The sequence below is a fragment of the Ylistrum balloti genome, unplaced genomic scaffold, assembly GCF_031769215.1.
Source record: "Ylistrum balloti isolate Yb309-2 unplaced genomic scaffold, AGI_CSIRO_Ybal_v1 Utg369764, whole genome shotgun sequence".
NCBI lineage: Eukaryota > Metazoa > Mollusca > Bivalvia > Pectinida > Pectinidae > Ylistrum > Ylistrum balloti.
Window position 1 is genome coordinate 1,164,823 of NW_026781961.1, and position 27,642 is coordinate 1,192,464.

Genomic DNA, 27,642 nt, shown 5'->3' on the forward strand with positions numbered 1-27,642 from the left:
CTAGGACCTTGACAATAATTGAAGGTCATTGATTTGTCCTAGCATGCAAGGTCCAATATCATGATCCTTGGCTGTTTGGTTTTCAAGTAGAAGTTGGTTTAATACATTGCCACACCTGTGGCAGTCATAGTTTGTCAATACTTATATTTGAACAAACTTTGTAGCCCTTCATCTTAGCAGTGGTACAGATTTAACATTATAATCTTGGCCATAGAACAACATCTAACAAGAAGACACAGTCCTAAACCTGGCCCTGTCACCAATGAGACAGTCACACTGGTCCTAAACCTGGTCCTGTAACCAATGAGACAGTCACACTGGTCCTAAACCTGGTCCTGTAACCAATGAGACAGTCACACTGGTCCTAAACCTGGCCCTGTAACCAATGAGACAGTCACACTGGTCCTAAACCTGGTCCTGTAACCTGTAACCAATGAGACAGTCACACTGGTCCTAAACCTGGTCCTGTAACCAATGAGACAGTCACACTGGTCCTAAACCTGGCCCTGTAACCAATGATACAGTCACACTGGTCTTAAACCTGGTCCTGTAACCAATGAGACAGTCACACTGGTCCTAAACCTGGTCCTGTAACCAATGAGACAGTCACACTGGTCCTAAACCTCCTGTAACCAATGAGACAGGTCCTGTAACCAATGAGAGAGTCACACTGGTCCTAAACCTGGTCCTGTAACCAATGAGACAGTCACAATGGTCCTAAACCTGGTCCTGTAACCAATGAGACAGTCACACTGGTCCTAAACCTGGTCCTGTAACCAATGAGACAGTCATACTGGTCCTAAACCTGGTCCTGTAACCATGAGACAGTCATGTTAGTCCTTACCTTGCTCCGTAACCAATGAGACAGTCACGCTCCATCTCCCCGAGTCTGAGACCACCATCACGAGAACGACCCTCAGTTGGTTGTCGTGTCAGCACTGCACGGGGTCCTTTGGCACGGGCGTGCATCTTATCCATTACCATGTGTTTTAACTTCTGGTAGTAGATTGGGCCGAAGTAGATGTATGCTGACAGAGGTTCCCTGTCGAAACAGTCGCACATCAGCCAGTCATGTTATTATTTCAGAATACCAAGGAGTTTATTCAAAAGCATTTCTTTGAAAACTACTAAATCACGAAATAGACCAAAAAATGTCAAAATTTAGCAAGTCTCAAACATAAACCAGGATATTTCTTGCAGGCAACAATTTTAAAAATAAATTGAAAATCATCTGGTGAATACTAGATTTATTGTAAGTTGATTAATCAAGGACAGGAAGTTGATCGAAAGCTGATCCACAATCTGACCAGTATGACCTATCTGTGATGTCAGGGGTGACTTGTTAAGGTGTAAATATGACCTACCCTGTGATGCCAGAGGTGACGTAGTCTTTCCCGAGGTAGTTAAAGCCATGACGGATCAGATCAGCAGACAAGTCCTCTACCTTATCTCCACTGAATGCTGACAACACACAACAGGATCTATATCTTACAAACCATCACACAAAGATATCAGATCATTTTACAAGGTGATGCAGCCTCACGTTTAGTTTTAGGAGAACTATATGATAGATTGAAGAGAGATTTAGGTTTTACGTTACAGTGGTTTAATGATGACGTACATGTTGGAGAGTTCACTACTTACCTGTACCGTAGTGAAATTTGCCATCAAGTACACCTGCTTTACTACCTAGTAGTTCCATCAGTTTTCCAACTGTCATTCTTGAGGGGTAACCATGGGGATTCATTATCTGTGGAGAACAGACAAATATTGACTTTTGTTGGATTTTGTAATCATTTATATAATGGTATAAACTCTCAAACCACTGTGTAGACAGTGAAATTATTGGAAAAGGTACAGTTATCTCCCCTGCATTATTGATCTAAACAGACATTATCATTATGACATATTTCTCATTAATCATCTCCATTTTGTTTTCACAAGTTTGCCTGAAGACGGTGTTTCTCCATTTTAGTTCTAACAGTACTGTTAGCTTATGGTTCTCTTTGTGGAAAACCTTCTTTTAAGTGATAAAAGAGAAAAGTTTGGGACCAGAAAAAGAAAAATCACTCACAATATCTGGGCAAATTCCCTGAAATAGAAAAAAAAACAGAGAATAGTAAAACTGTTAGTTAAAGATCAAGTGATCCAGACTATCAACTTATTTTACATAACACTCTACAGCCACCTACCCAGCACACAAAATAACCTCACTTTCTTTATTATCACTAACTTATTTTACATAACTCTCTACAGCCACATACCCAGCACACAAAATAACCTCACTTTCTTTATTATCACTAACTTATTTTACATAACACTCTACAGCCACATACCCAGCACACAAAATAATCTCACTTTCTTTATTATCACTAACTTATTTTACATAACACTCTACAGCCACATACCCAGCACACAAAATAATCTCACTTTCTTTATTATCACTAACTTATTTTACATAACACTCTACAGCCACATACCCAGCACACAAAATAATCTCACTTTCTTTATTATCATTAACTTCTTTTACATAACACTCTACAGCCATATACCCAGCACACAAAATAATCTCACTTTCTCTATTATCACCTAAATTAAGACTGTTAGGACACATCAGAGTTAAATCTAGCTAGCTACAGAAAAATGTTGGATATTATCAGTTTTACTTCAGTAAAGAACAGACCACTTCTCTGTGTCAGGATCAGTTTTACTTCAGTAAAGAACAGACCACTTCTCTGTGTCAGGATCAGTTTTACTTCAGTAAAGAACAGACCACTTCTCTGTGTCAGGATCAGTTTTACTTCAGTAAAGAACAGACCACTTCTCTGTGTCAGGATTAGTTTTACTTCAGTAAAGAACAGACCACTTCTCTGTGTCAGGATCAGTTTTACTTCAGTAAAGAACACAAACCACTTCTGAGATTAGTTTATGTTTTCTATGTTTGATACTAGAAGCCATTACTTACCAGATCTGTGAAAGGCATATCCTCCTGCGGTACAATCAGTCCACACACACTGAAATAACAACATCTCCATTACATCCTTTACATTCACAATAATCTATAATACAATGCTAGAGTTACCTGCCCCTTCTCATCTCAGAACTACAGTGATAGAATTACCCATCTGTTTGATCTGTGTATTCTACAGTACTCATCTCATAAGTCTAGGTTTACTAAAACAGTAATTTGATTTGAGTAACTCACCCTTTCTGTCCATGTCGACTACTGAACTTGTCACCTATTTCTGGTCGTCTTGTCTGTCTTAGCAGCATCTTGATTAAAAAAGCTTCCTCTGGGTTGGAGGTGATGAGAACCTTTTCTATGTAAGATGGCTCTGCTCCCTTGTACCTATGGAAGAAATTAATGTGATACGAGATGTTTGTAACTGCTGGTCTCAAGGGGCTGCTGATAAGGAGGGACCATCTCTATACTCTGGGCTTTGAGTCAATCTGGAGGGTCTGAATGAGTGAATGGGTTCATTATACACGATGGGGAGGTCCCTATACTCTGATTGCTGTGTCAGTCTGGAGGGGGTCTATAGGGGTGGGTTAGTTCATTTTACACGATGGGGAGGTCCCTATACTCTGATTGCTGTGTCAGTCTGGAGGGGGTCTATAGGGGTGGGTTAGTTCATTATACACGATGGGGAGGTCCCTATACTCTGATTGCTGTGTCAGTCTGGAGGGAGTCTATAGGGGTGTGTTGGTTCATAATACACGATGGAGAAATCCCTATACTCTGACTGCTGAGTCAGTCTGCAGGGGGTCTAAAGGGGTGGGTTGGTTCATTATACATGATGGGGAGATCCCTGTTCTCTAACTGCCAAGTCAGTCTGGAGGAATAGGTGGGTTCATTATACATGACGGGGAGATCCCTGTTCTCTAACTGCCAAGTCAGTCTGGAGAAATAAGTGGGTTCATTATACATGACGGGGAGGTCCCTATACTCTGATTACTCTGTCTGGAGAGGTCAACACATTCCTATACTCAGGTGGAGCCAGAATTAAGGATTCTAATGATGTGACTCACGTAATTGGGACATCTCTGTATTCTGGTTGCTGAGCCTGTCCAGAGGGGCTCTGGAGGGGATTCATAGTCACAGTGGGCATGTACTTGTTTACCATAACTTGTTTACTTTCAACTTTTTCACCTGTAATCAGAGATCATGATTTATTAATTCTCAAAAAGGTAAATACAATCAAGATACAAAGATAATGGCTGATTATACTGTTACTGAGAGGGTAAGATAAATGGTGCGTGTTATATAATTATAATAAAAACCTGAACAGATGATGAGTGTCCTTTACAGCTATACAATTTTATTATTTAATGAACAAAACAACACTCCTACAAGGTTACCATAGTTACCTGGGGAACAGATACCATCCATGTCGAGAATGCTGTGCCTCCAGACCGGTCGATGTGTAGTAGCATCTAACATTGGTCCCATCACTTTGTCAAAACTGTGATTGGCATAGCGTTTTAGGGTACATGCCTGTTTTCTGTAGACAAGACACCTTCCAAATCCTGTGGTCACAAAAATAAAATTAAAAAAGATAAAATGTTATGATAAAAGTCCTCAAGATAAAGATTCAGGGTTATGATTTAGGTCTGATCTAGGTTGTAAAATGTCAGATAGGAAAATGAAATGTCATTACAATATCATTATTTCAAACCTTATATCTTCAGGTAAAGATGATAGAAATCTAGGTCAGAGATTAGGCTTTAAGGTCAGAGATTAGGCTTTAAGGTCACAGATTGAGAATCTAGGTCAGAGATTAGGCATTTAGGTCAGAGAATGAGCGTCTAGGTCAGAGATTAGGCATTTAGGTCAGAGAATGAGAATCTAGGTCAGAGATTAGGCTTTAAGGTCAGAGAATGAGAATCTAGGTCAGAGATTAGGCTTTAAGGTCAGAGATTAGGTATTCAGGTCAGAGATTGAGATTAGGTATTCAGGTCAGAGATTGAGAGTCAGTCAGAGATTAGGCATTTTTATCAGAGATTAGGTATTCAGGTCAGAGATTGAGAATCTAGGTCAGCGATTAGGAATTTAGGTCAGAGAATGAGCATCTAGGTCAGAGATTAGGCATTTAGGTCAGAGATTGAGAGTCTAGGTCAGCGATTAGGCATTTAGGTCAGAGAATGAGAATCTAGGTCAGAGATTAGGCTTTAAGGTCAGAGAATGAGAATCTAGGTCAGAGATTAGGCTTTAAGGTCAGAGATTAGGTATTCAGGTCAGAGATTGAGAGTCTAGGTCAGAAATTAGGCATTTTTATCAGAGATTAGGTATTCAGGTCAGAGATTGAGAATCTAGGTCAGCGATTAGGAATTTAGGTCAGAGAACGAGCATCTAGGTCAGAGATTAGGCATTTAGGTCAGAGATTGAGAGTCTAGGTCAGTGATTAGGCATTTAGGTCAGAGAATGAGCGTCTAGGTCAGAGATTAGGCTTTAAGGTCAGAGAATGAGAATCTAGGTCAGAGATTAGGCTTTAAGGTCAGAGATTAGGTATTCAGGTCAGAGATTGAGAATCTAGGTCAGAGATTAGGCATTTTTATCAGAGATTAGGTATTCAGGTCAGAGATTGAGAATCTAGATCAGCGATTAGGCATTTAGGTCAGAGAATAAGCGTCTAGGTCAGAGATTAGGCATTTAGGTCAGAGATTGAGAGTCTAGGTCAGAGATTAGGCATTTAGGTCAGAGAGTAGGCATTTAGGTCAGAGATTCGGAATCTAAGTCAGAGGTTCAGAATCTAGGTCAAAGATTAGGACTTTAGGCCAGAAGTTTGTAGGACACAATTTAAGAATGAGGGGGCCTAGGTGATAGAGACCTACCTCTATCTAGTGAAGACTTATTGAGGATGAGAGCATCCTCTATATCATAGCCACTGTAACTCATCACAGCAACAGTGGCATTTTGTCCTGCAGGTAACTTGTCAAAGTGAATCAGCTCAATTGTCTGAAAAAATACCACAAATTTTATTTACCAACAGGTGAACATTTATATTTTTGACCTATAGTTGTCAGTCAATATGATCAATTTTCTCTGGTTTTAGACACAACATTTTAGAAAGTATTATAATAAAACAATCATAAGATCAGATACAATGGCTTTTACAGAGAAGGCAATACCATCCTGATTCTTTTTCAGGATTAATAATGAAGCCTTGTGCAACTCATACAGATTAATTGGATTGAAGTTTGAGGGTGACATTAGACATAATGTAAACTTCAAGTCAGTTCTAACAGGCAGGTAATTAGAACACAATTTTATTTCAATAAAAAACATAATGTTCTGTCAAGTGATAGTTCAAAACCTTTGTGGTCTTGTTTCACTAAAACATTTACAATCTGAATTGTTTGAATATCCTGAGGTTATACTCAAGTCGTCTACTTTATTTCTCATCTATAATATCGAATGTAAAGAAGAATCAAATATAACCTGTGATTTTCAACAGAAGATGAACATGTAAACTAAGTGTCTCAAAACATAATCATAATTTTATTTAGAGATTTTTTCAGAACAGTCTATTATCAATCAGTTGTTACATTTTGTTGTGATTTTAGGCAATGTCTATTCTGAAAGTTCAAACTCTAATTTTTCTTTACCAGTAAAATTTCATATAACTAGAAAGGATTCAACAATATTTATTCAATTGACAGAGGGTTTGCCACATTTATTTGGAGTCTGTGAGTAGCTTGCTTAACACTTATTTAGCGTGACCTGGAGATCACTCATCTGAGATTTATTTACTTCGAGTCAGTGGGACTCACCTTATTTAGACATTTATTTAGGGCAGTCTGCTTTTAACTCTAATGAGACTTTAGTACAGTGTGGATATAACTCACCTAAAACTCATTTAGCCAGAGTATGACCTATTTATTTGGGTCTGGGGGTACATATATCTAAAATTTAAGGTCAAACACATCAGGCCTGGGCAGTTCATCTTTGACTAAAGAAGAAATAGCTGGAGGCACCTAAACTTTAGAAACCCTGTATCATGTGATAACTCACCTTAGACTTAACGAGCGGGGCCTGGGGGTAACACAACAGGTAGAGCAGTGTGTCAATTCTGTTCCTTTGGTTGTAGCCAATGGTACCTGATAACAAAGGTATTTGTTTATATATACAAGATACATAAATGGCTTTGGTGCAGAAATCAATATGTGATACAATCTGATTACTTAAATCCACAACTCTACAACAGACAAGACATCCCAGAAAGATCTCGATGTCTGTCATTGTTTGGACTTAACATGTTCTCTCAGTATTGAATTTTCTCCTTCTTTTCTATTTCCTCCCTGAATGTAATTACATGAAATAAAAAAATTGCTTACCATGATTAACTGACTTACCCAAGGTCTGTTTACCCATAGCTTACCATGATTAACTGACTTACCCAAGGTCTGTTTACCCATAGCTTACCATGATTAACTGTGACTTACCCATGGTCTGTTTACCCATAGCTTACCGTGATTAACTGTGACTTACCCATGGTCTGTTTACCCATAGCTTACCGTGATTAACTGTGACTTACCCAAGGTCTGTTTACCCATAGCTTACCATGATTAACAGTGACTTACCCAAGGTCAGTTTACCCATAGCTTACCATGATTAACAGTGACTTACCCATGGTCTGTTTACCCATAGCTTACCATGATTAACTGTGTCTTACACAATATCTGTTTACCCATAGCTTACCATGATTAACTGTGACTTACCCATGGTCTGTTTACCCATAGCTTACCATGATTAACTGACTTACCCATGGTCTGTTTACCCATAGCTTACCATGATTAACAGTGACTTACCCAAGGTCAGTTTACCCATAGCCTACCATGATTAACTGTGTCTTACCCATGGCCTGTTTTCCCATAGCACACTGGTAGGTATTACGGGGAGACTGGTTGTGATGTGGGTAGGGGATCAGCCCTGCACACACTCCTAATATGGTAAATGGTTCTATCTCCAGATGGGTTGTCTCCCTTCAACAGTAAACAATACGTATCTTTGAATAAAATACATAACTTCATGCTATATGAAGCCTATTAAGGCTGAAAGAGAATTAATAAACACCACAAAATTCCACAGGCAAAGAATGAAACAAATCCTGAGAGAAGTGTAGGTAAACTACAGGCTCACCAGATCAACACTTCGAATGGCTGACTAACTTGAGACTAATGTTTTAGAAACAGAGTCAACAATCCTTCGTAGTATTGCAAACCTCAAGTTAATTTTTACGTAAGGTGAGAGGTCAATGTATGGTAAACAATCACACCCTTATTACACAGTAGTCTGCCATTCAAACATGTAAATTGTACTTCAGTCTATACATCACAGTAAAAAAGATATGTCTTGAAAAGATTTTAACTAAACTTAAAGGTTAACACAGCATTATTACAGTAAAAGTCACAGTGTTCTACTGTTGACAAACTCTGATATCTAGATATCTCAGATATGTAACCTAAAACATTATTACAGTATAAGTCACAGAGTGTTCTACTGCTGGTACACTGTGATATCTACAGATATCTCAGATATGTAAGCTAAAACATTATTACAGTATAAGTCACAGAGTGTTCTACTGTTGACAAGCTCTGATATCTACAGATATCTCAGAGATGTAAGCTAAAACATTATTACAGTATAAGTCACAGAGTGTTCTACTGTTGACAAGCTCTGATATCTACAGATATCTCAGATATGTAACCTAAGACATTATTACAGTATAAGTCACAGAATGTTCTACTGCTGGTACACTGTGATATCTCAGATATGTAACCTAAATCATTATTACAGTATAAGTCACAGAGTGTTCTACTGCTGGTAAACTGTGATATCTACAGATATCTCAGATTTGTAACCTAAATCATTATTACAGTATATAAGTCACAGAGTGTTATACTGCTGTTACACTGTGATATCTACAGATATCTCAGATATGTAACCTAAATCATTATTACAGTATAAGTCCAAGAGTGTTCTACTGCTGGTACACTGTGATATCTACAGATATCTCAGATATGTAACCTAAATCATTATTACAGTATAAGTCACAGAGTGTTCTACTGCTGGTACACTGATTTCTACAGATATCTCAGATATGCAACCTAAATCATTATTACAGTATAAGTCACAGAGTGTTCTACTGCTGGTACACTGTGATATCTACAGATATCTCAGATATGCAACCTAAATCATTATTACAGTATAAGTCACAGAGTGTTCTACTGCTGGTACACTGTGATATCTACAGATATCTCAGATTTGTAACCTAAATCATTATTACAGTATAAGTCACAGAGTGTTCTACTGCTGGTACACTGTGATATCTACAGAAATCTCAGATACGTAACCTTATATGAAATAGGTATTTATAAATGAAATAATTTTAATGCTTTGCTTTGATGAAATTGAATGTCTTTTAATATTTATCAATCTTAATAGCTAACGTTACATGTTATGACTCTACATGTTAAGATTGTTCCAATCTTTTCACACATTTTACTTCAATGGACATGGTTATGGTCACTGATTTGAGTAATCCTGGAATCACTTCAATGGTAAAGGTCAGACATCCTGACCTCTAGCCTCATGGTTGTTTGGGTGAATTAGTGGTTAGATAATTAATTAATGCAGCATTGACAGGAGGTAGAACTAGACAGAAAACACCTCCTACAGTTACAAGTTTTTACCTGTTTATATCTGCTTCATACAGAGATATCATGCAGTCATTTTCCTCGTTTACATCCAGGTATTCCACCAAACCTTCCTTCAGGAAGTCATCAAAACTTCTGTAGTAGGAAATAAAACAATAAGGAACATTGTACAACATTGTGATGTCAGATGGTACTGTTGTAAGGAACATTGTACAGCATTGTGTTGTCATCTGTAGTAGGAAATAAGGCAATAAGGAACATTGTACAACATTGTGATGTCAGATGGTACTGTTGTAAGGAACATTGTACAACATTGTGTTGTCATCTGTAGTAGGAAATAAGGCAATAAGGAACATTGTACAACATTGTGTTGTCATCTGTAGTGGGAAATAAGGCAATAAGGAACATTGTATAACATTGTGTTGTCATCTGTAGTAGGAAATAAGGCAATAAGGAACATTGTACAACATTGTGTTGTCATTTGTAGTAGGAAATAAGGCAATAAGGACCATTGTACAGCATTGTGTTGTCATCTGTAGTTGGAAATAAGGCAATAAGGAACATTGTACAACATTGTGATGTCATCTGTAGTAGGAAATAAGGCAATAAGGAACATTGTACAACATTGTGTTGTCATCTGTAGTAGGAAATAAGGCAATAAGGAACATTGTACAACATTGTGATGTCAGATGGTACTGTTGTAAGGAACATTGTACAACATTGTGTTGTCAGATGGTACTGTTTTAAGGAACATTGTACAATATTGTACAACATTGTGATGTCATCTGTAGTAGGAAATAAGGCAATAAGGAACACTGTACAACATTGTGTTGTCATTTGTAGTAGGAAATAAGGTAATAAGGAACATTGTATAACATTGTGTTGTCATCTGTAGTTGGAAATAAGGCAATAAGGAACATTGTGATGTCATCTGTAGTAGGAAATAAGGCAATAAGGAACATTGTACAACATTGTGTTGTCATCTGTAGTAGGAAATAAGGTAATAAGGAACATTGTATAACATTGTGTTGTCATCTGTAGTAGGAAATAAGGCAATAAGGAACATTGTGTTGTCATTTGTAGTAGGAAATAAGGCAATAAGGACCATTGTACAGCATTGTGTTGTCATCTGTAGTTGGAAATAAGGCAATAAGGAACATTGTACAACATTGTGATGTCAGATGGTACTGTTGTAAGGAACATTGTACAACATTGTGTTGTCAGATGGCACTGTTTTAAGGAACATTGTACAACATTGTACAACATTGTGTTGTCAGACAGCACTGTTTTAGGAACATTGTACAACATTGTACAACACTGTGTTGTCAGATGGTACTGTTGTAAGGAACACTGTACAACATTGTGTTACAGTCGTTATTGTTGACCAGTACTAACTGTTCCTGAAGACTTATGGTTATATGCTATACAAAACATCAGAATGATGATTACAATATTGTTTAAAAGAGCACATGTATCATGTAGCTGACAGATACAGTAATTGAGATAACAATTTTTCACAAGACAAAGATCAAAATAATTGAAAGAACAAGACTATAATATATAAATGACTATGCTACATGTCTAATTTTCCTTCAATGACCGACAGTTTCACCCAAAACCTTCAGAGACAGTCTTACTCAAATGAAATGGCTTTTCTTATATTTAGCTCTTAACCACTGTCACCTGAAGATTTGATTAATCTTACCTGGAGAATAGTACCTCAAGCCCAAGGTAGTTTACTGGAAACTGCATTTAATTACAAGGTGTAAGCCTTATTAAGAACTTCCCTGAAAATATGGCTGAGCTTCTCAGTATTCTTGAAATGGGATCCATGAGATTTCTAACTAAAGGCGGATTTTTCTGAGTTATTGGAAACCCTCTTTAATATCAGACTGGGGAGATAGATTTACCTGAATCCCTGGGTGAGCTCCTCAATATAAGACAGATTTACCTGAATCCCTGGGTGAGCTCCTCAATGTAAGACAGATTTACCTGAATCCCTGGGTGAGCTCCTAAATATAAGACAGATTTACCTGAATCCCTGAGTGAGTTCCTCAATATGTTTCTGTTTAACCAGTGGACGTCCATCCTTGACAATGATATATGGTCTGTTAATAGAACAACACCAAATCACAATATCAGCTGTAAAACAATATATGTGCTGGAAAAATCGGATCCTAAATATTCTTAATGTTTCAGTTCAGCAAGTTCACATGACCAATGGACCTTGGAGAAGTTAAAAACTTGAAATTTTCAGTTAAAGAGATCAGTGTCAGTACATACCGACAGAGTCTTCCACCATCAGTAGATATGTAGACACAGCGATGTGATTGGTTAGTACACACGGACACAAACTCATCAATAAACCCAGCCCTTCTCATCAACCGGAACGTCCGCACCAACTTCTTATGGTCACGGATCACACCAAGTATATTACCTGGAAAATTGATTCTTTATCATTAAGGAGGACAAGGAAGACACTTGATAATTCCCTTCCTGCTAACCCTTCATCATGGAACAAAACTACAGAACTTTGACCATTAATATTAAGAAATGTGAGGAAGACCTCTTGACAATTTAAATCATTCCCTCAAAAGTGACCACTCACCATTAAGAAAGACGAGATAGACTTTTGGACTGGTCATTTCCTCGCCACTGAGTAGCTGTATATCCTCTACACCAAGGTTAAAAGCTAGACGTATGATTGGCGTTTCCTCGTGGTCTGTTGTGATGTGAGTCATCAAGGCTAGATTTTTTACAAGACCACATGACTGTAAGACAATAACATTCAGCTGGTATATTCTCCTAATACTTCTGGGTGGTTTAAGCTGGTATATGCATTTAGACACATTATAACCTTGGTTACAATACCTTACCTTTATATGTTTAGACATATTATATCCATGGTTACAATACCTTCCCTTTATATGTTTAGACACATTATATCCATGGTTACAATACCTTCCCTTTATATGTTTAGATACATTATATCCATGGTTACAATACCTTCCCTTTATATGTTTAGACATATTATATCCATGGTTACAATACCTTCCCTTTATATGTTTAGACATATTATATCCATGGTTACAATACCTTCCCTTTATATGTTTAGACACATCCTTGGTTACAATACCTTCACTTTATATGTTTAGACACATTATATCCATGGTTACGATACCTTCCCTTTATATGTTTAGACATATTATATCCATGGTTACAATACCTTCCCTTTATATGTTTAGACATATTATATCCATGGTTACAATACCTTACCTTTATATGTTTAGACATATTATATCCATGGTTACAATACCTTACCTTTATATGTTTAGACATATTATATCCATGGTTACAATACCTTACCTTTATATGTTTAGACATATTATATCCATGGTTACAATACCTTCCCTTTATATGTTTAGACACATCCTTGGTTACAATACCTTCACTTTATATGTTTAGGCATATTATATCCATGGTTACAATACCTTACCTTTATATGTTTAGACATATTATATCCATGGTTACAATACCTTCCCTTTATATGTTTAGACACATTATATCCATGGTTACTATACCTTCCCTTTATATGTTTAGACATATTATATCCATGGTTACAATACCTTCCTTTATATGTTTAGACATATTATACATTATATCCTTTATATGGACATATTATATCCATGGTTACAATACCTTCCCTTTATATGTTTAGACACATCCTTGGTTACAATACCTTCCCTTTATATGTTTAGACACATTGTATCCTTGTTTACAATACCTTACCTTTATATGTTTAGACACATTATATCCATGGTTACAATACCTTACCTTTATATGTTTAGACATATTATATCCATGTTTACAATACTTTCCCTTTATATGTTTAGACATATTATATCCATGATTACAATACTTTCCCTTTATATGTTTAGACATATTATATCCATGATTACAATACTTTCCCTTTATATGTTTAGACACATATTATATCCATGGTTACAATACCTTCCCTTTATATGTTTAGACATATTATATCCATGATTACAATACTTTCCCTTTATATGTTTAGACATATTATATCCATGGTTACAATACCTTCCCTTTATATGTTTAGACACATTGTATCCTTGTTTACAATACCTTCACTTTATATGTTTAGACACATTACATCCATGGTTACGATACCTTCCCTTTATATGTTTAGACACATCCTTGGTTACAATACCTTCACTTTATATGTTTAGACACATTATATCCATGGTTACAATAAATTACAAACAAATTGTTTTAAACTATTTGTTAACTTCACTGGATTATTGCCTAGAGAAATTTAACACTTCAACAGAAATGATGAAGATGAAAGAGCAAAGTAATACCAGTCTAAACTGACTTACCTCCCCTTCTGGAGTGTCTGAGGGACAAAGCATTCCCCACTGTGATGGTTGAAGTGACCGTGGACCGCTGACCTTTCGAGTTTTCTCAAACTACAAATATCACCAAACAAGATTGATGATGTAAACATTGTTTCTCTTTCACAGCTTAATAGTGATGTCATATCAACAACAAAATAAGGACTTACATAGTCATAAAATAAACAACAGCTAGTGTAGTAATTCAGAATCAGTTCCACTGGATAAATGCTCACCTACCTGACAAACCCCCACCTACCCTCACCTACCTGACCAACCCCCACCTGCCCTCACCTACCTGACAAACCCCCACCTACCCTCACCTACCTGACAAACCCCCACCTACCCTCACCTACCTGACAAACCCCCACCTACCCTCACCTACCTGACAAACTCTTACCTACCTGACAAACCCCCACCTACCTGACAAACTCTTACCTACCTGACAAACCCCCACCTACCCTCACCTACCTGACAAACCCCCACCTACCCTCACCTACCTGACCAACCCTCACCTACCTGACAAACCCCCACCTACCCTCACCTACCTGACAAACCCCCAACTACCCTCACCTACCTGACAAACCCCCACCTACCCTCACCTACCTGACAAACCCCCACCTACCCTCACCTACCTGACAAACCCCGACAAACCCTCACCTACCTGACCAACCCCCACCTATCCTCACCTACCTGACAAACCCCCACCTACCCTCACCTACCTGACAAACCCCCACATACCCTCACCTACCTGACCAACCCTCACCTACCTGACAAACCCCCACCTACCTACCTGACAAACCTCACCTACCTGACAAACCTACCTACAAAAACCCCTTACTCACCCCAAACCCTCACAACCCTCACCTACCTGACAAACCCTCACCTACCCTCACCTGACAAACCCAAACCCTCACCTACCTGACAAAAACCCTGACAAACCCCCACCTACCTCACCTACCCGACAAACCCTCAACTACCTGACAAACCCTCACCTACCTGACAAACCCACCTACCTACCCTCACCTACCTGACAAACCCTTACCTACCTGACAAACCCCCACCCCTCACCTACCTGACAAACCCTCACCTACCTGACAAACCTCACCTACTGAAAAACCCTCACCTACCTGACAACCCCCCTACCCTCACCTACCTGACAAACCTTCAAACCTACCCTGACAAACCCTCACCTACCCGACAAACCCTCACCTACCTGACAAACCTTTCAATTACCAGATAAACCCTCCCCTACCCAATAAACCCTCACCTACCTGACAAACTCTTACCTACCTGACAAACCCCCACCTACCCTCACCTACCTGACAAACCCCCACCTACCTCACCTACCTGACAAACCCCCACCTACCTGACAAACCCCCACTACCCTTACCTACCCAACAAACCCTTACCTACCTGACAAACCTTCACCCTGACAAACCTACCTGACAAACCCCCACCTACCCTCACCTACCTGACAAACCCCCACCTACCCTCACCTACCTGACAAACCCCCACCTACCCTCACCTACCTGACAAACCCCCACCTACCCTCACCTACCTGACAAACCTTTACCTACCCGACAAACACTCACCTACCTGACAAACCCTTACCTACCCAACAAACCTTCACCTACTAGACAAACCCTCACCTATCCGACAAACCCTCACCTACCTGACAAACCCTTACACCACCTACCCGACAAACCCTCACCTACCCGACAAACCCTCACCTATCCGACAAACCCTCACCTACCTGACAAACCTTCCAATTACCAGATAAACCCTCACCTACCCGACAAACCCTCACCTACCTGACAAACCCTTACCTACCTGACAAACCCTCACCTACCCGACAAACCCTCAACTACCTGACAAACCCTCACCTAGCCGAAAAACCTTTACCTACACGACAAATCCTCCCCTACCCAACAAACCCTCACCTACCTGACAAACCCTTACCTACCTGACAAACCCTCACCTACCTGACAAACCCTTACCTACCCGACAAACCCTCACCTACGCGACTAACCCTTACCTACCCGACAAACCCTCACCTACCTGACAAACCCTTACCTACCTGACAAACCCTTACCTACCCGACAAACCCTCACCTACCTGATAAATCCTTATATACCAGACAAACTTTTACCTACCAGCTTCAGTCTGCACAACTGACCAAGTGTTGACCTTCACTGCTGTGGGATACAATATTTCATAGAAACAGTTCTACCAAGCGAATGTTGATTTATGTAAAACAAAACACATCACTGAACTTCTGGTATCTTGCTCTGTTCATTATCGCAACGTCTAAGTGTTTGGCCTTGACCTCTGAAATGCTCACCTGACTAGAGATACGAGTCATCATTCCTAAGGCTGAGATGAAGGACAATCTGGACAGTACCTGTGTCACTCCACCTCGATCCATCTTAAACCGTTTAATGGACCAGTTACCCTATAATACATCACAAGTTTGATATACATTGACCAGTTACCCTATAATACATCACAAGTTTGATATATATTGACTAGTTACCCTATAATACATCACAAGTTTGATACATATTGACCAGTGGTTCTGTAATACATCACAAGTTTGATACATATTGACCAGTTACCCTATAATACATCACAAGTTTGATACATATTGACCAGTTACCCTATAATACATCACAAGTTTGATACATATTGACCAGTTACCCTATAACACATCACAAGTTTGATACATATTGACCAGTTACCCTATAATACATCACAAGTTTGATACATATGTTTTTGCAGATGGCAATTTTATTCCTACTTAAATCTAGAATTGTAAGTTAAAGGCAAACTTTATAAATACCCCTAGCTCTAACTCTTCCACAAAAGACTTCACAAAAGGGACATAACTCTCTGTTCTTAAATGACAATAAAGAGTTCTGACTCCAGATTTTATGAAACATTCAATAGTCACCAAATCGATCGATATCAGAATATCATCAATACTGTAATAATGGGACATTTCCAAAAAATCATAAAATAATTGATCACATTTTGTAAAAAAAGTATAAACATTTCCTAACAGATAATGAATGTAATAATTAGTTAGTTTCAACAAATATCAAATAATTTGCTAAAAATGGAGCATTTTCATGATAGATATTTGACTTTCTTAATTTGCTAAATATCAGAAGAATGTTGGTCTATTTATGGATTCCATTCAAAATAGTGCAATGGTTTCTACAATGGGTGCCCCATTTTCCCAGTCAGTTTACATAAATAACTGACAGAAATGAAACTGTTTTACTTCATTTTGCTTGCTATATGTTTTAGTCATTTTTCAATATTTAAAAAAATGATCAAACATCTCTATTGTATCCAGAAAGGTTTCCTACTGTACTTGCATTTGTTTCATTTAAACGATGAGGAGGATGGCAGGTAAAAATGACCTACTAAATTGTAATATTCATTAAGAGTAGACAATTGTTTACCAGAGTAAAACACAGGCATCATGTCATGACAATAATAGACTGTTAACATCCGTTCATACAAATACTGTACACCTAGATAATATTGCTGACAATCATAAATAACTGAAGCCAACTTACTGTAGATATGGCATTAACAAGGCCATTGGTGATCTGATCTTGTCTCATGTGTTTAACAATATCAAACTGGGCAGCTCTCGGTTTTGGTATGGTCATGTCAGCTATTCTCTTCAACTGAAATCATATACCACTATATTATAACAGGCCTATGTCTTTACACAGATGTGACCATAACAGGTAATACTGGGTTAAATACTTAGTGTGTGGTTCTATGTAAGTCTGTAAACTTATGAGGCTGTAAATAGTCAGGATATCATTTTACTAGGTAGAAGTAGGGTGTAGGATACATATAACACCAGAACAGTCAGACACACATATTGATGTATATATAAATAGTTAGTCAGGATATCATTTTACTAGGTAGAAGTAGGGTGTAGGATACATAAAGCACCAGAACAATCAGACACACACATATTGATGTGTATATATATATATATTGATGTATATATAAATAGTTAGTCAGGATATCATTTTCCTAGGTAGAAGAAGGGAATAGGATACATACAGCACTAGAACAGTCAGACACACACATATTGATGAAGATGGGGTAATAGTTAAGATAGACATGGTTCCTTTTTTTCCATGGTCACCATTTTATGAAAACAGTTCAGAGTGGACCTGTCCACATGTCCGACATTTCTTTATGAAGACCTTATGTTATTTATTCAATGCCATTGTAATGTAATATACATAAGGAAAATCCTACCTCTGAATTAAATTTCTTGAACAGATCTTCAAACAGCAGTGAAAGAAGCTGTCCAGCCAGCTCCAGACGCTTGTTACCGTAGTAATCACGATCATCGGCCTTGACCTTGTCACCCTTGGCTAGTATTACACGACGCACCATCAAGGCCAGGTAGGCTGACTTCACTTTGAAGTTCCACTGTACTACCTGTGAAAGAAACACTATTTCATTCTCAACTGTTACAACACTTCCTGTATATCTGTATATATACATATATATATATATGCTTTTAGAAAGAAAGGAAAATGGATCATCTCTGTGCAGCTATGTAACTGATCAATTGTCATGGGCTTACAATAATGGGCCATTATCATACTGTGTAGGGCTCACAGGGACATGGGACAGTTACACACTGTGTAGGACTTACAGGGACAGGGGTGAGTACCACACTGTGTAGGACTTACAGGGACATGGGCCAGTACCATACTGTGTAGGACTTACAGGGACGTGGGACAGTACCACACTGTGAAGGAGTAACAGGGACATGGGCCAGTACCATACTGTGTAGGACTTACAGGGACATGGGCGGGTCAGTATCACACTGTATAGGACTTACAGGGACATGGGCCAGTACCATACTGTGTAGGACTTACAGGGACATGGGACAGTACCACACTGTGTAGGACTCACAGGGACATGGGCCATTACCATATTGTGTAGGACTTACAGGGACATGGGGCAGTACCACACTGTGTAGGACTTACAGGGACATGGGCCAACATGGGACAGTACCACACTGTGTTGGACTTACAGGGACATGGGCCAGTACCACACTGTGTAAGACTTACAGGGACATGGGCCAGTACCACACTGTGTAGGACTTACAGGGACATGGGACAGTACCACATTGTGTAGGACTTACAGGGACATGGGCCGGCCAGGACCACCTATAGGACTTACAGGGACATGGGCCAGTACCACACTGTGTAGGACTTACAGGGACATGGGACAGTACCACACTGTGTAAGACTTACAGGGACATGGGCCAGTACCATACTGTATAGGGCTTACAGGAACATAGGTCGGCCATTACCAGACTGTGTAGGACTTACAGGGACATGGGCCAGTACCACACTGTGTAGAACATCTCTGGCGTCGTCCACCTTACTCTTTTTTGGAGCACCCCACATCCGCCGCTGTCTCACACGCATCCCAATGTATTTCAGTGCCTTGAGAGAAAGAGATATCAAAAAAATTTTACAATTTTTTTTCTTTTGATCACGACTAATTGCATCAACAGAACATCTAGTACAAACCAAAGAAAATGTTTCACAAGATTTAATGAGTTTGTGCAAACACATGTGTATTTTACCTGTGTCTGTGTGAACACCTGTGTACTTTACCTGTGTCTGTGTGAACACCTGTGTACTTTACCTGTGTCTGTGCAAACACATGTGTATTTTACCTGTGTCTGTGTGAACACCTGTGTACTTTACCTGTGTCTGTGTGAACACCTGTGTATATTACCTGTGTCTGTGCAAACACATGTGTATTTTACCTGTGTCTGTGTGAACACCTGTGTACTTTACCTGTGTCTGTGTGAACACCTGTGTATATTACCTGTGTCTGTGTGAACACCTGTGTACTTTACCTGTGTCTGTGTGAACACCTGTGTACTTTACCTGTGTCTGTGTGAACACCTGTGTACTTTACCTGTGTCTGTGTGAACACCTGTGTACTTTACCTGTGTCTGTGTGAACACCTGTGTATTTTACCTGTGTCTGTGTGAACACCTGTGTTCTTTACCTGTGTCTGTGTGAACACCTGTGTACTTTACCTGTGTCTGTGTGAACACCTGTGTACTTTACCTGTGTCTGTGTGAACATCTGTGTATTTTACCTGTGTCTGTGTGAACACCTGTGTACTTTACCTGTGTTTGTGTGAACACCTGTATATATTACCTGTGTCTGTGTGAACACCTGTAAGTATTTTACCTGTGTTTGTGTGAACACCTGTGCCCGGTGACACTCCTCTAGACATGGGGCTATGGCAGTCAGCACTTCCTCTTCACTTCCAATCATCTGTACTATTTCCTGGTCACATTCAATCCCCATTGCCTTAAATGCGATAGCCACTGGAATATCCTACAAATTATTTTGATAAAGTCTTGGATATATTTCAAATGTTTTTCCTTATAGTTATATGTATGTTATAAATCATGATTGTGTTATGCCTTATTTTATAATAGATTAGTCATTGGCTTAAATATCTTAACTTCTTTAAATAAAGTTTATTATTTTCATTATCATAGAGAAAAAATTTCCTCGAAGTACTGTATATAAAGATGTTGTTTACACTGAATTCAAAAGTCTTTTTTTCTTTCTTTACTATTCAGCTTGTAGTGAGGTGTGGATAGCTAAGGTAGGTATGGCTAGTGAGGTGTGGATAGCTAAGGTAGGCATGGTTAGTGAGGTGTGGATAGCTAAGGTAGGTATGGTTAGTGAGGTGTGGATAGCTAAGGTAGGTATGGTTAGTGAGGTGTGGATAGTTAAGGTAGGTATGGTTAGTGAGGTGTGGATAGTTAAGGTAGGCATGGTTAGTGAGGTGTGGATAGCTAAGGTAGGCATGGTTAGTGAGGTGTGGATAGTTAAGGTAGGTATGGTTAGTGAGGTGTAATTGTTAAGGTAGGTATGTTTAGTGAGGTGTGGATAGTTAAGGTAGGTATGGTTAGTGAGGTGTGGATAGTTAAGGTTGGTATGGTTAGTGAGGTGTAATTGTTAAGGTAGGTATGTTTAGTGAGGTGTGGATAGTTAAGGTAGGTATGTTTAGTGAGGTGTGGATAGTTAAGGTAGGTATGGTTAGTGAGGTGTGGACAGTTAAGGTAGGCATGGTTAGTGAGGTGTGGATAGCTAAGGTAGGTATGGTTAGTGAGGTGTGGATAGCTAAGGTAGGTATGGTTAGTGAGGTGTGGATAGCTAAGGTAGGTATGGCTAGTGAGGTGTGGATAGTTAAGGTAGGTATGGTTAGTGAGGTGTGGATAGTTAAGGTAGGTATGGTTAGTGAGGTGTGGATAGTTAAGGTAGGTATGGTTAGTGAGGTGTGGATAGTTAAGGTAGGTATGGTTAGTGAGGTGTGGACAGTTAAGGTAGGTGTGGACAGTTAAGGTAGGTATGGTTAGTGAGGTGTGGATAGTTAAGGTTGATATGACTTGTGATATAGGATCAGTTTTGATCTATAAATAATACAGTATAGCTGTAAATATTACCTCAGCGAATGTATTGTGTCGTAGATAGAACTTCTCCTTTTTAGTGGTTACATACGTCTTACTCTTCCTCTCATGTGTTGAGCTGTTTGGTGGACAATCACATTTATCTACATTTAGTAGTTTATGCAAAAAACATTTACAGTAATTGGACACTCACTTCACAGTAATTAGACACTCACTTCACAGTAAATGAATACTCACTTCACAGTTAACAGACACTCACTTCACAGTAAATGAATACTCACTTCACAGTAAATAAATAATCACTTCACAGTAAATGGACACTCACTTCACAGTAAATGAATACTCACTTCACAGTAAATGGACACTCACTTCACAGTAAATGAATACTCACTTCACAGTAAATGGACACTCACTTCACAGTAAATGAATACTCACTTCACAGTAAATGGACACTCACTTCACAGTAAATGGACACTCACTTCAAAGTAAATGGACACTCACTTCACAGTAAATGAATACTCACTTCACAGTAAATGGACACTCACTTCACAGTAAATGAATACTCACTTCACAGTAAATGGACACTCACTTCACAGTAAATGAATACTCACTTCACAGTAAATGGACACTCACTTCACAGTTAACAGACACTCACTTCACAGTAAATGGACACTCACTTCACAGTAAATAAATAATCACTTCACAGTAAATGGACACTCACTTCACAGTAAATGAATACTCACTTCACAGTAAATGGACACTCACTTCACAGTAAATGAATACTCACTTCACAGTAAATGGACACTCACTTCACAGTAAATGGACACTCACTTCAAAGTAAATGGACACTCACTTCACAGTAAATGAATACTCACTTCACAGTAAATGGACACTCACTTCACAGTAAATGAATACTCACTTCACAGTAAATGAATACTCACTTCACAGTAAATGAATACTCACTTCACAGTAAATGGACACTCACTTCACAGTAAATGAATACTCACTTCACAGTAAATGAATACTCACTTCACAGTAAATGGACACTCACTTCACAGTAAATGGACACTCACTTCAAAGTAAATGGACACTCACTTCACAGTAAACAGACACTCACTTCACAGTAAATGGACACTCACTTCAAAGTAAATGGCACTCACTTCACAGTAAACAGACGCTCACTTCACAGTAAATGGACACTCACTTCACAGTAAACAGACACTCACTTCACAGTAAACAGACACTCACTTCACAGTAAACAGACACTCACTTCACAGTAAATGGACACTCACTTCAAAGTAAATGGACGCTCACTTCACAGTAAACAGACACTCACTTCACAGTAAATGGACGCTCACTTCACAGTAAACAGACACTCACTTCACAGTAAATGGACACTCACTTCACAGTAAACAGACACTCACTTCACAGTAAATGGACGCTCACTTCACAGTAAACAGACACTCACTTCACAGTAAATGGACACTCACTTCACAGTAAACAGACACTCACTTCACAGTAAACAGACACTCACTTCACAGTAAATGGACACTCACTTCAAAGTAAATGGACGCTCACTTCACAGTAAACAGACACTCACTTCACCGTAAATGGACACTCACTTCAAAGTAAATGGACACTCATTTCACAGTAAATGATTCATTCTGAATACATTAATATAATTGATCTATCCCCATCAATCTTTACCTAGTGACAGAACATTCTATGGTGCCTTTGCGCCCAGCACTCGTATCAACAATCATTCTGTTTTTTGAGAGCTGTTCTTGAATGAGGATGACTTTCTCGTTGCCCTTGACTATAAAGTAGCCACCTGGATCCATAGGACATTCATTGAGTTTAGCCATCTCGGCGGGACTCTTCCCAGTCAGGACACAATTGGAACTACGCAGCATCATCGGCATCCTACAACAGCAAATTCAAGGTCAAAGTGAGATTATGACAAGCCTTATATATATGTATATACTGACCTAAGGGTGTTGAGAGCAGCAGACTTACCTGCCAATAGGAAGATTCTTTCTCACAATGCGTTGGTTCCCACGGGTGTACTCAATGTCTACAGTCAGTGGTGCTGAATAGGTCATATCTCGTAAGCGACACTGCAACGAAGAGACTTCATTTATTATCATATAATTTACCATATTCAAATTCATACATAAGCCAAGACTGAGGTGATGTGGGTTACAGAGATATTTAGGGTTATTAAATACACCTACCTCATGAGGTGATGTGGGTTACAGAGATATTTAGGTTATTAAATACACCTACCTCATGAGGCGATATGGGTTACAGAGATATTTAGGGTTATTAAATACACCTACCTCATGAGGTGATGTGGGTTACAGAGATATTTAGGGTTATTAAATACACCTACCTCATGAGGCGATATGGGCTACAGAGATATTTAGGTTATTAAATACACCTACCTCATGAGGTGATGTGGGTTACAGAGATATTTAGGGTTATTAAATACACCTACCTCATGAGGCGATATGGGTTACAGAGATATTTAGGGTTATTAAATACACCTACCTCATGAGGCGATATGGGTTACAGAGATATTTAGGGTTATTAAATACACCTACCTCATGAGGTGATATGGGTTACAGAGATATTTAGGTTATTAAATACACCTACCTCATGAGGTGATGTGGGTTACAGAGATATTTAGGTTATTAAATACACCTACCTCATGAGGTGATGTGGGTTACAGAGATATTTAGGTTATTAAATACACCTACCTCATGAGGTGATATGGGTTACAGAGATATTTAGGTTATTAAATACACCTACCTCATGAGGTGATGTGGGTTACAGAGATATTTAGGTTATTAAATACACCTACCTCATGAGGTGATGTGGGTTACAGAGATATTTAGGGTTATTAAATACACCTACCTCATGAGGTGATATGGGTTACAGAGATATTTAGGGTTATTAAATACACCTACCTCATGAGGTGATATGGGTTACAGAGATATTTAGGTTATTAAATACACCTACCTCATGAGGCGATATGGGCTTGGTGATGTTAAATCCCTCCTCTACATCTGGCATTCCTACATAGATATTCAGGTACCTGATAATGAAAACAGCACTGAACCAGTTCAGAAAGAAAAAATTGAAGTGTAGTAGAACTTATTCTGATAAAATAAGCTGTAAATGCAATCAAACCTTCACTGCCTGAACACAGTTTTTTCAGATCCCTTGTAATGGTCAAATACAAGTTGCTGAAAATGCAATCAAACCTACACTGCCTGAATACAGTTTTTTCAGATCCCTTGTAATGGTCAGATACAAGTTGCTGTAAATGTGATCACACCTTCACTGCCTGAATACAGTTTTATTTTCAAAACCTGTCATACATTCTAGATCTCACAAACATTCAATATGTTATACAACTTGGCATTAAAATGTTTCCAATGTATAATGGCAAATGTAGATAATTAGATACTGACTTCATGTAGAAGTTGGGATCAGCATCACTTGAGATTTTCTCATTGGCCTTCATAATGCTTTTGATCTGTAACAGAAAAATGTGACACAATGTACACCGAATATACATGATCATTCTTTAAGTGTATAAATGTATTTACTTCTACTGAAAATTTACATAATAATTATTGATTATAAAAACAACATTCTTTTATTTCCTATACATTTGTATACATACATAAATCAAAATTCAATTCATTACTCGTATCATGATTTGTCATTTTACTCACATCGTTGTTGATGAAGAAATTGAAGGAATCTATGTGTTGTTTTACAAGTCCCTTCACCTTTAGGAATGCAGGAAGAAGCCTCCATTTCTCCTGTCAACAAAGAGTCATTAACAATAAAATAGGTGTACTAGATTTTGGATTAATATATCTCTCACTGTAATTTGATGGAACACCTTGAAACGAAGCAGAGCAATCACAAACATATACATAATTATGAGAACCAGGGATGGACTAATAACACATGTATATTATACTGCAACAGTCACCCACTATTGATGATTTAGTGGTTACCAACATTTTATAGGAAAACTTATCAAGATATCAAAAACAACCCAGTGTTTTACATCTATACATTTATTTGTTTTTGTTTATCACATTGTCCAACATATTGGAATCTACATATATTCTCTGTCTGGAATTCTTTTATTCAACATTTCACACAACAAAATTAGAAATATTCGAGCATCAAGCATGGTATTTACATATTCTTCTCTTGAGAGTGTGAAAGGCATGCTTTCTTCATCCAATAAGCAGCTTGATGAGTACTAGAAACCTCTACTGTAACCCTTAGAATTACCACACATGTACACTTATTCCTACACTACAAAACCCCACATCCACTTACCACTACAATTACATGTATTCCACATTCATAGCTGCTCTTGACCTGAAGAAACTGTAATTTTGTCAACCATTTTCAATCAGTATAAATGCACTTATTTTTGTCCTAAACTTTCTATATATCATTGTTTTAATAACTGGTTATTCATCAGCTGATTGTTACCTCTTTGCTAAGCTACAAGTTTTGATGGTATCTCGGCTAAGATTTTAAAAGCCGGTACAGAATCTTTTACACCAGTCATAACAGCACTTTTTTCATCACTGTTTCTCAGTTTCTTTTTTCCTGATGAACTTAAAAAAGCACAGGTTTTACCTATTTATAAGAAAAACAATCCTTTGAAGAAAAGCAGTTTTAGACCTGGCAGTATTTTAACTACTTTGTTAAAAATATTTGAAAGGATCATGCATGATCAGCTTAAGTGAATTTTGCAAACCTATTTTTAGTTCTTTCTTGGCAGCTTTCATGAGTGGTTATAGGTGCCAGTTTGTCCTGTTGCAAGCCCATGAGGACTAGAGGCACGCCTTGGACAACCATCAACATGTTGTTGTGATTCTGATGGACCTGTCCAAGGCCTTTGACTGCATTCTTCATAACCTGTTACCTGGGAAGCTGCATGGTTATATTTATAATAATAATAAACTTTATTTATTTTACAACAATTGCGAAGCAAGTTTTTCCAGCTTATATATATCAATCTTGTTGGCTCGGATGGAAGTGCGAAAAAGGTCTTAGTGTAGGAAGAAACCCAAATGGTCAGGCATACCTTTTCAAATCCATTCCCAGGAATCAAACCCCTCCCCTGGTTATGTGAAAGGCAAGTGCGTTACCACTGGTAAAATTTAAATGCACCATATATTAGTGTATACAGGTCTCTCACACCCCATTTTGGGACTGGGACCTGGGGCCCTTAGAATTGGGAAAAATAGCGGCGTTTTCCTTAGAATTGGGAAAACTTGGGTCTAAATTGGGGAAAAAAAGATACTATTTTGCATTGGGAATGGGGCCGAATATCGGCTCCAAATCTGGCAGATCGAGAGCCCTGGTATATCATGTCAATTTGTATTATTTGCTATATTAGCATATATCTTTATTACACTTTTATATTGTTTTAACTTTTTCTTTTGTGACACTTATGTGATACAGAAGTGCCCATTGTTAACCATATAACTCCTAGATAACTATGTGTCTGTGGTATTTCTTCATCATGTAAGTACTGCACATCATTGTTATGTATATAATACAATGTGTTATGCTTATGTTTGTCATAATAATAACACTACAGTGTTAATGTCTTATTGTTTACCATATGTGACTTTAAATAAAATTTCTCAACTCTTTGACTTTTTAGCCTCTTTGTATAATTTGTTATTAAAATGCCGCATACTGCTTTAAATACAACGTCCTTTTTGCTGCAAATGTGCATAGCAACTCCTGCGCTTCTATCTCTGATCATCCCACATTTGAGTAACAGACTAATTACTCAAATAAGTAACTGTCACTGATCTAGGACCATTACGCTGATACAGGAGCGTGCCCACCCTGCTGAATAGTCAGTGGCAAAACACCATACAGACCTGAACGGCCTTGACAGGCTCCACCAGCTTCTCCTTGTCCATCCTCATCATATCCTCGATACTTTCCATCTTGGTATTTTGTTGTAACACAGTAATTTGGGTTTATAACGTCAGGGACGTTAAATGATAA

At 38.3% G+C, this 27,642-nt stretch overlaps 1 protein-coding gene across 1 annotated transcript; it reads right to left on the reverse strand.

Annotated features, from left to right (window-relative positions):
• On the reverse strand, positions 1–27,642 carry LOC132543746 (DNA-directed RNA polymerase III subunit RPC2-like). Its single transcript, XM_060207270.1, has 29 exons — positions 27,513–27,642; positions 25,317–25,406; positions 25,050–25,114; positions 24,595–24,670; positions 23,590–23,690; positions 23,281–23,496; positions 21,610–21,691; positions 20,339–20,488; positions 19,457–19,573; positions 18,366–18,551; positions 17,660–17,773; positions 16,417–16,527; positions 14,058–14,147; positions 12,266–12,428; positions 11,941–12,094; positions 11,691–11,765; positions 9,694–9,792; positions 7,856–7,983; positions 7,013–7,098; positions 5,833–5,956; positions 4,369–4,527; positions 4,030–4,150; positions 3,206–3,349; positions 2,966–3,014; positions 2,075–2,092; positions 1,645–1,750; positions 1,365–1,461; positions 845–1,042; positions 1–115 (listed from the first exon to the last, which is right to left on the reverse strand). Exons 1-29 carry the CDS (start codon positions 27,579–27,581, stop codon positions 1–3), a joined length of 3,303 nt encoding a protein of 1,100 aa, XP_060063253.1. The 5' UTR covers positions 27,582–27,642.

Excerpts from the sequence above, each read along its gene's own strand:
- LOC132543746 (XM_060207270.1), bottom strand. The coding sequence starts at position 27,581 with ATGGAAAGTATCGAGGATATGATGAGGATGGACAAGGAGAAGCTGGTG. Across the intron at positions 25,115-25,316 it reads ATTTCTTCATCAACAACGAT|ATCAAAAGCATTATGAAGGC; the intron begins GTGAGTAAAATG and ends TTTCTGTTACAG. Across the intron at positions 14,148-16,416 it reads TGACTCGTATCTCTAGTCAG|TTTGAGAAAACTCGAAAGGT; the intron begins GTGAGCATTTCA and ends TGATATTTGTAG.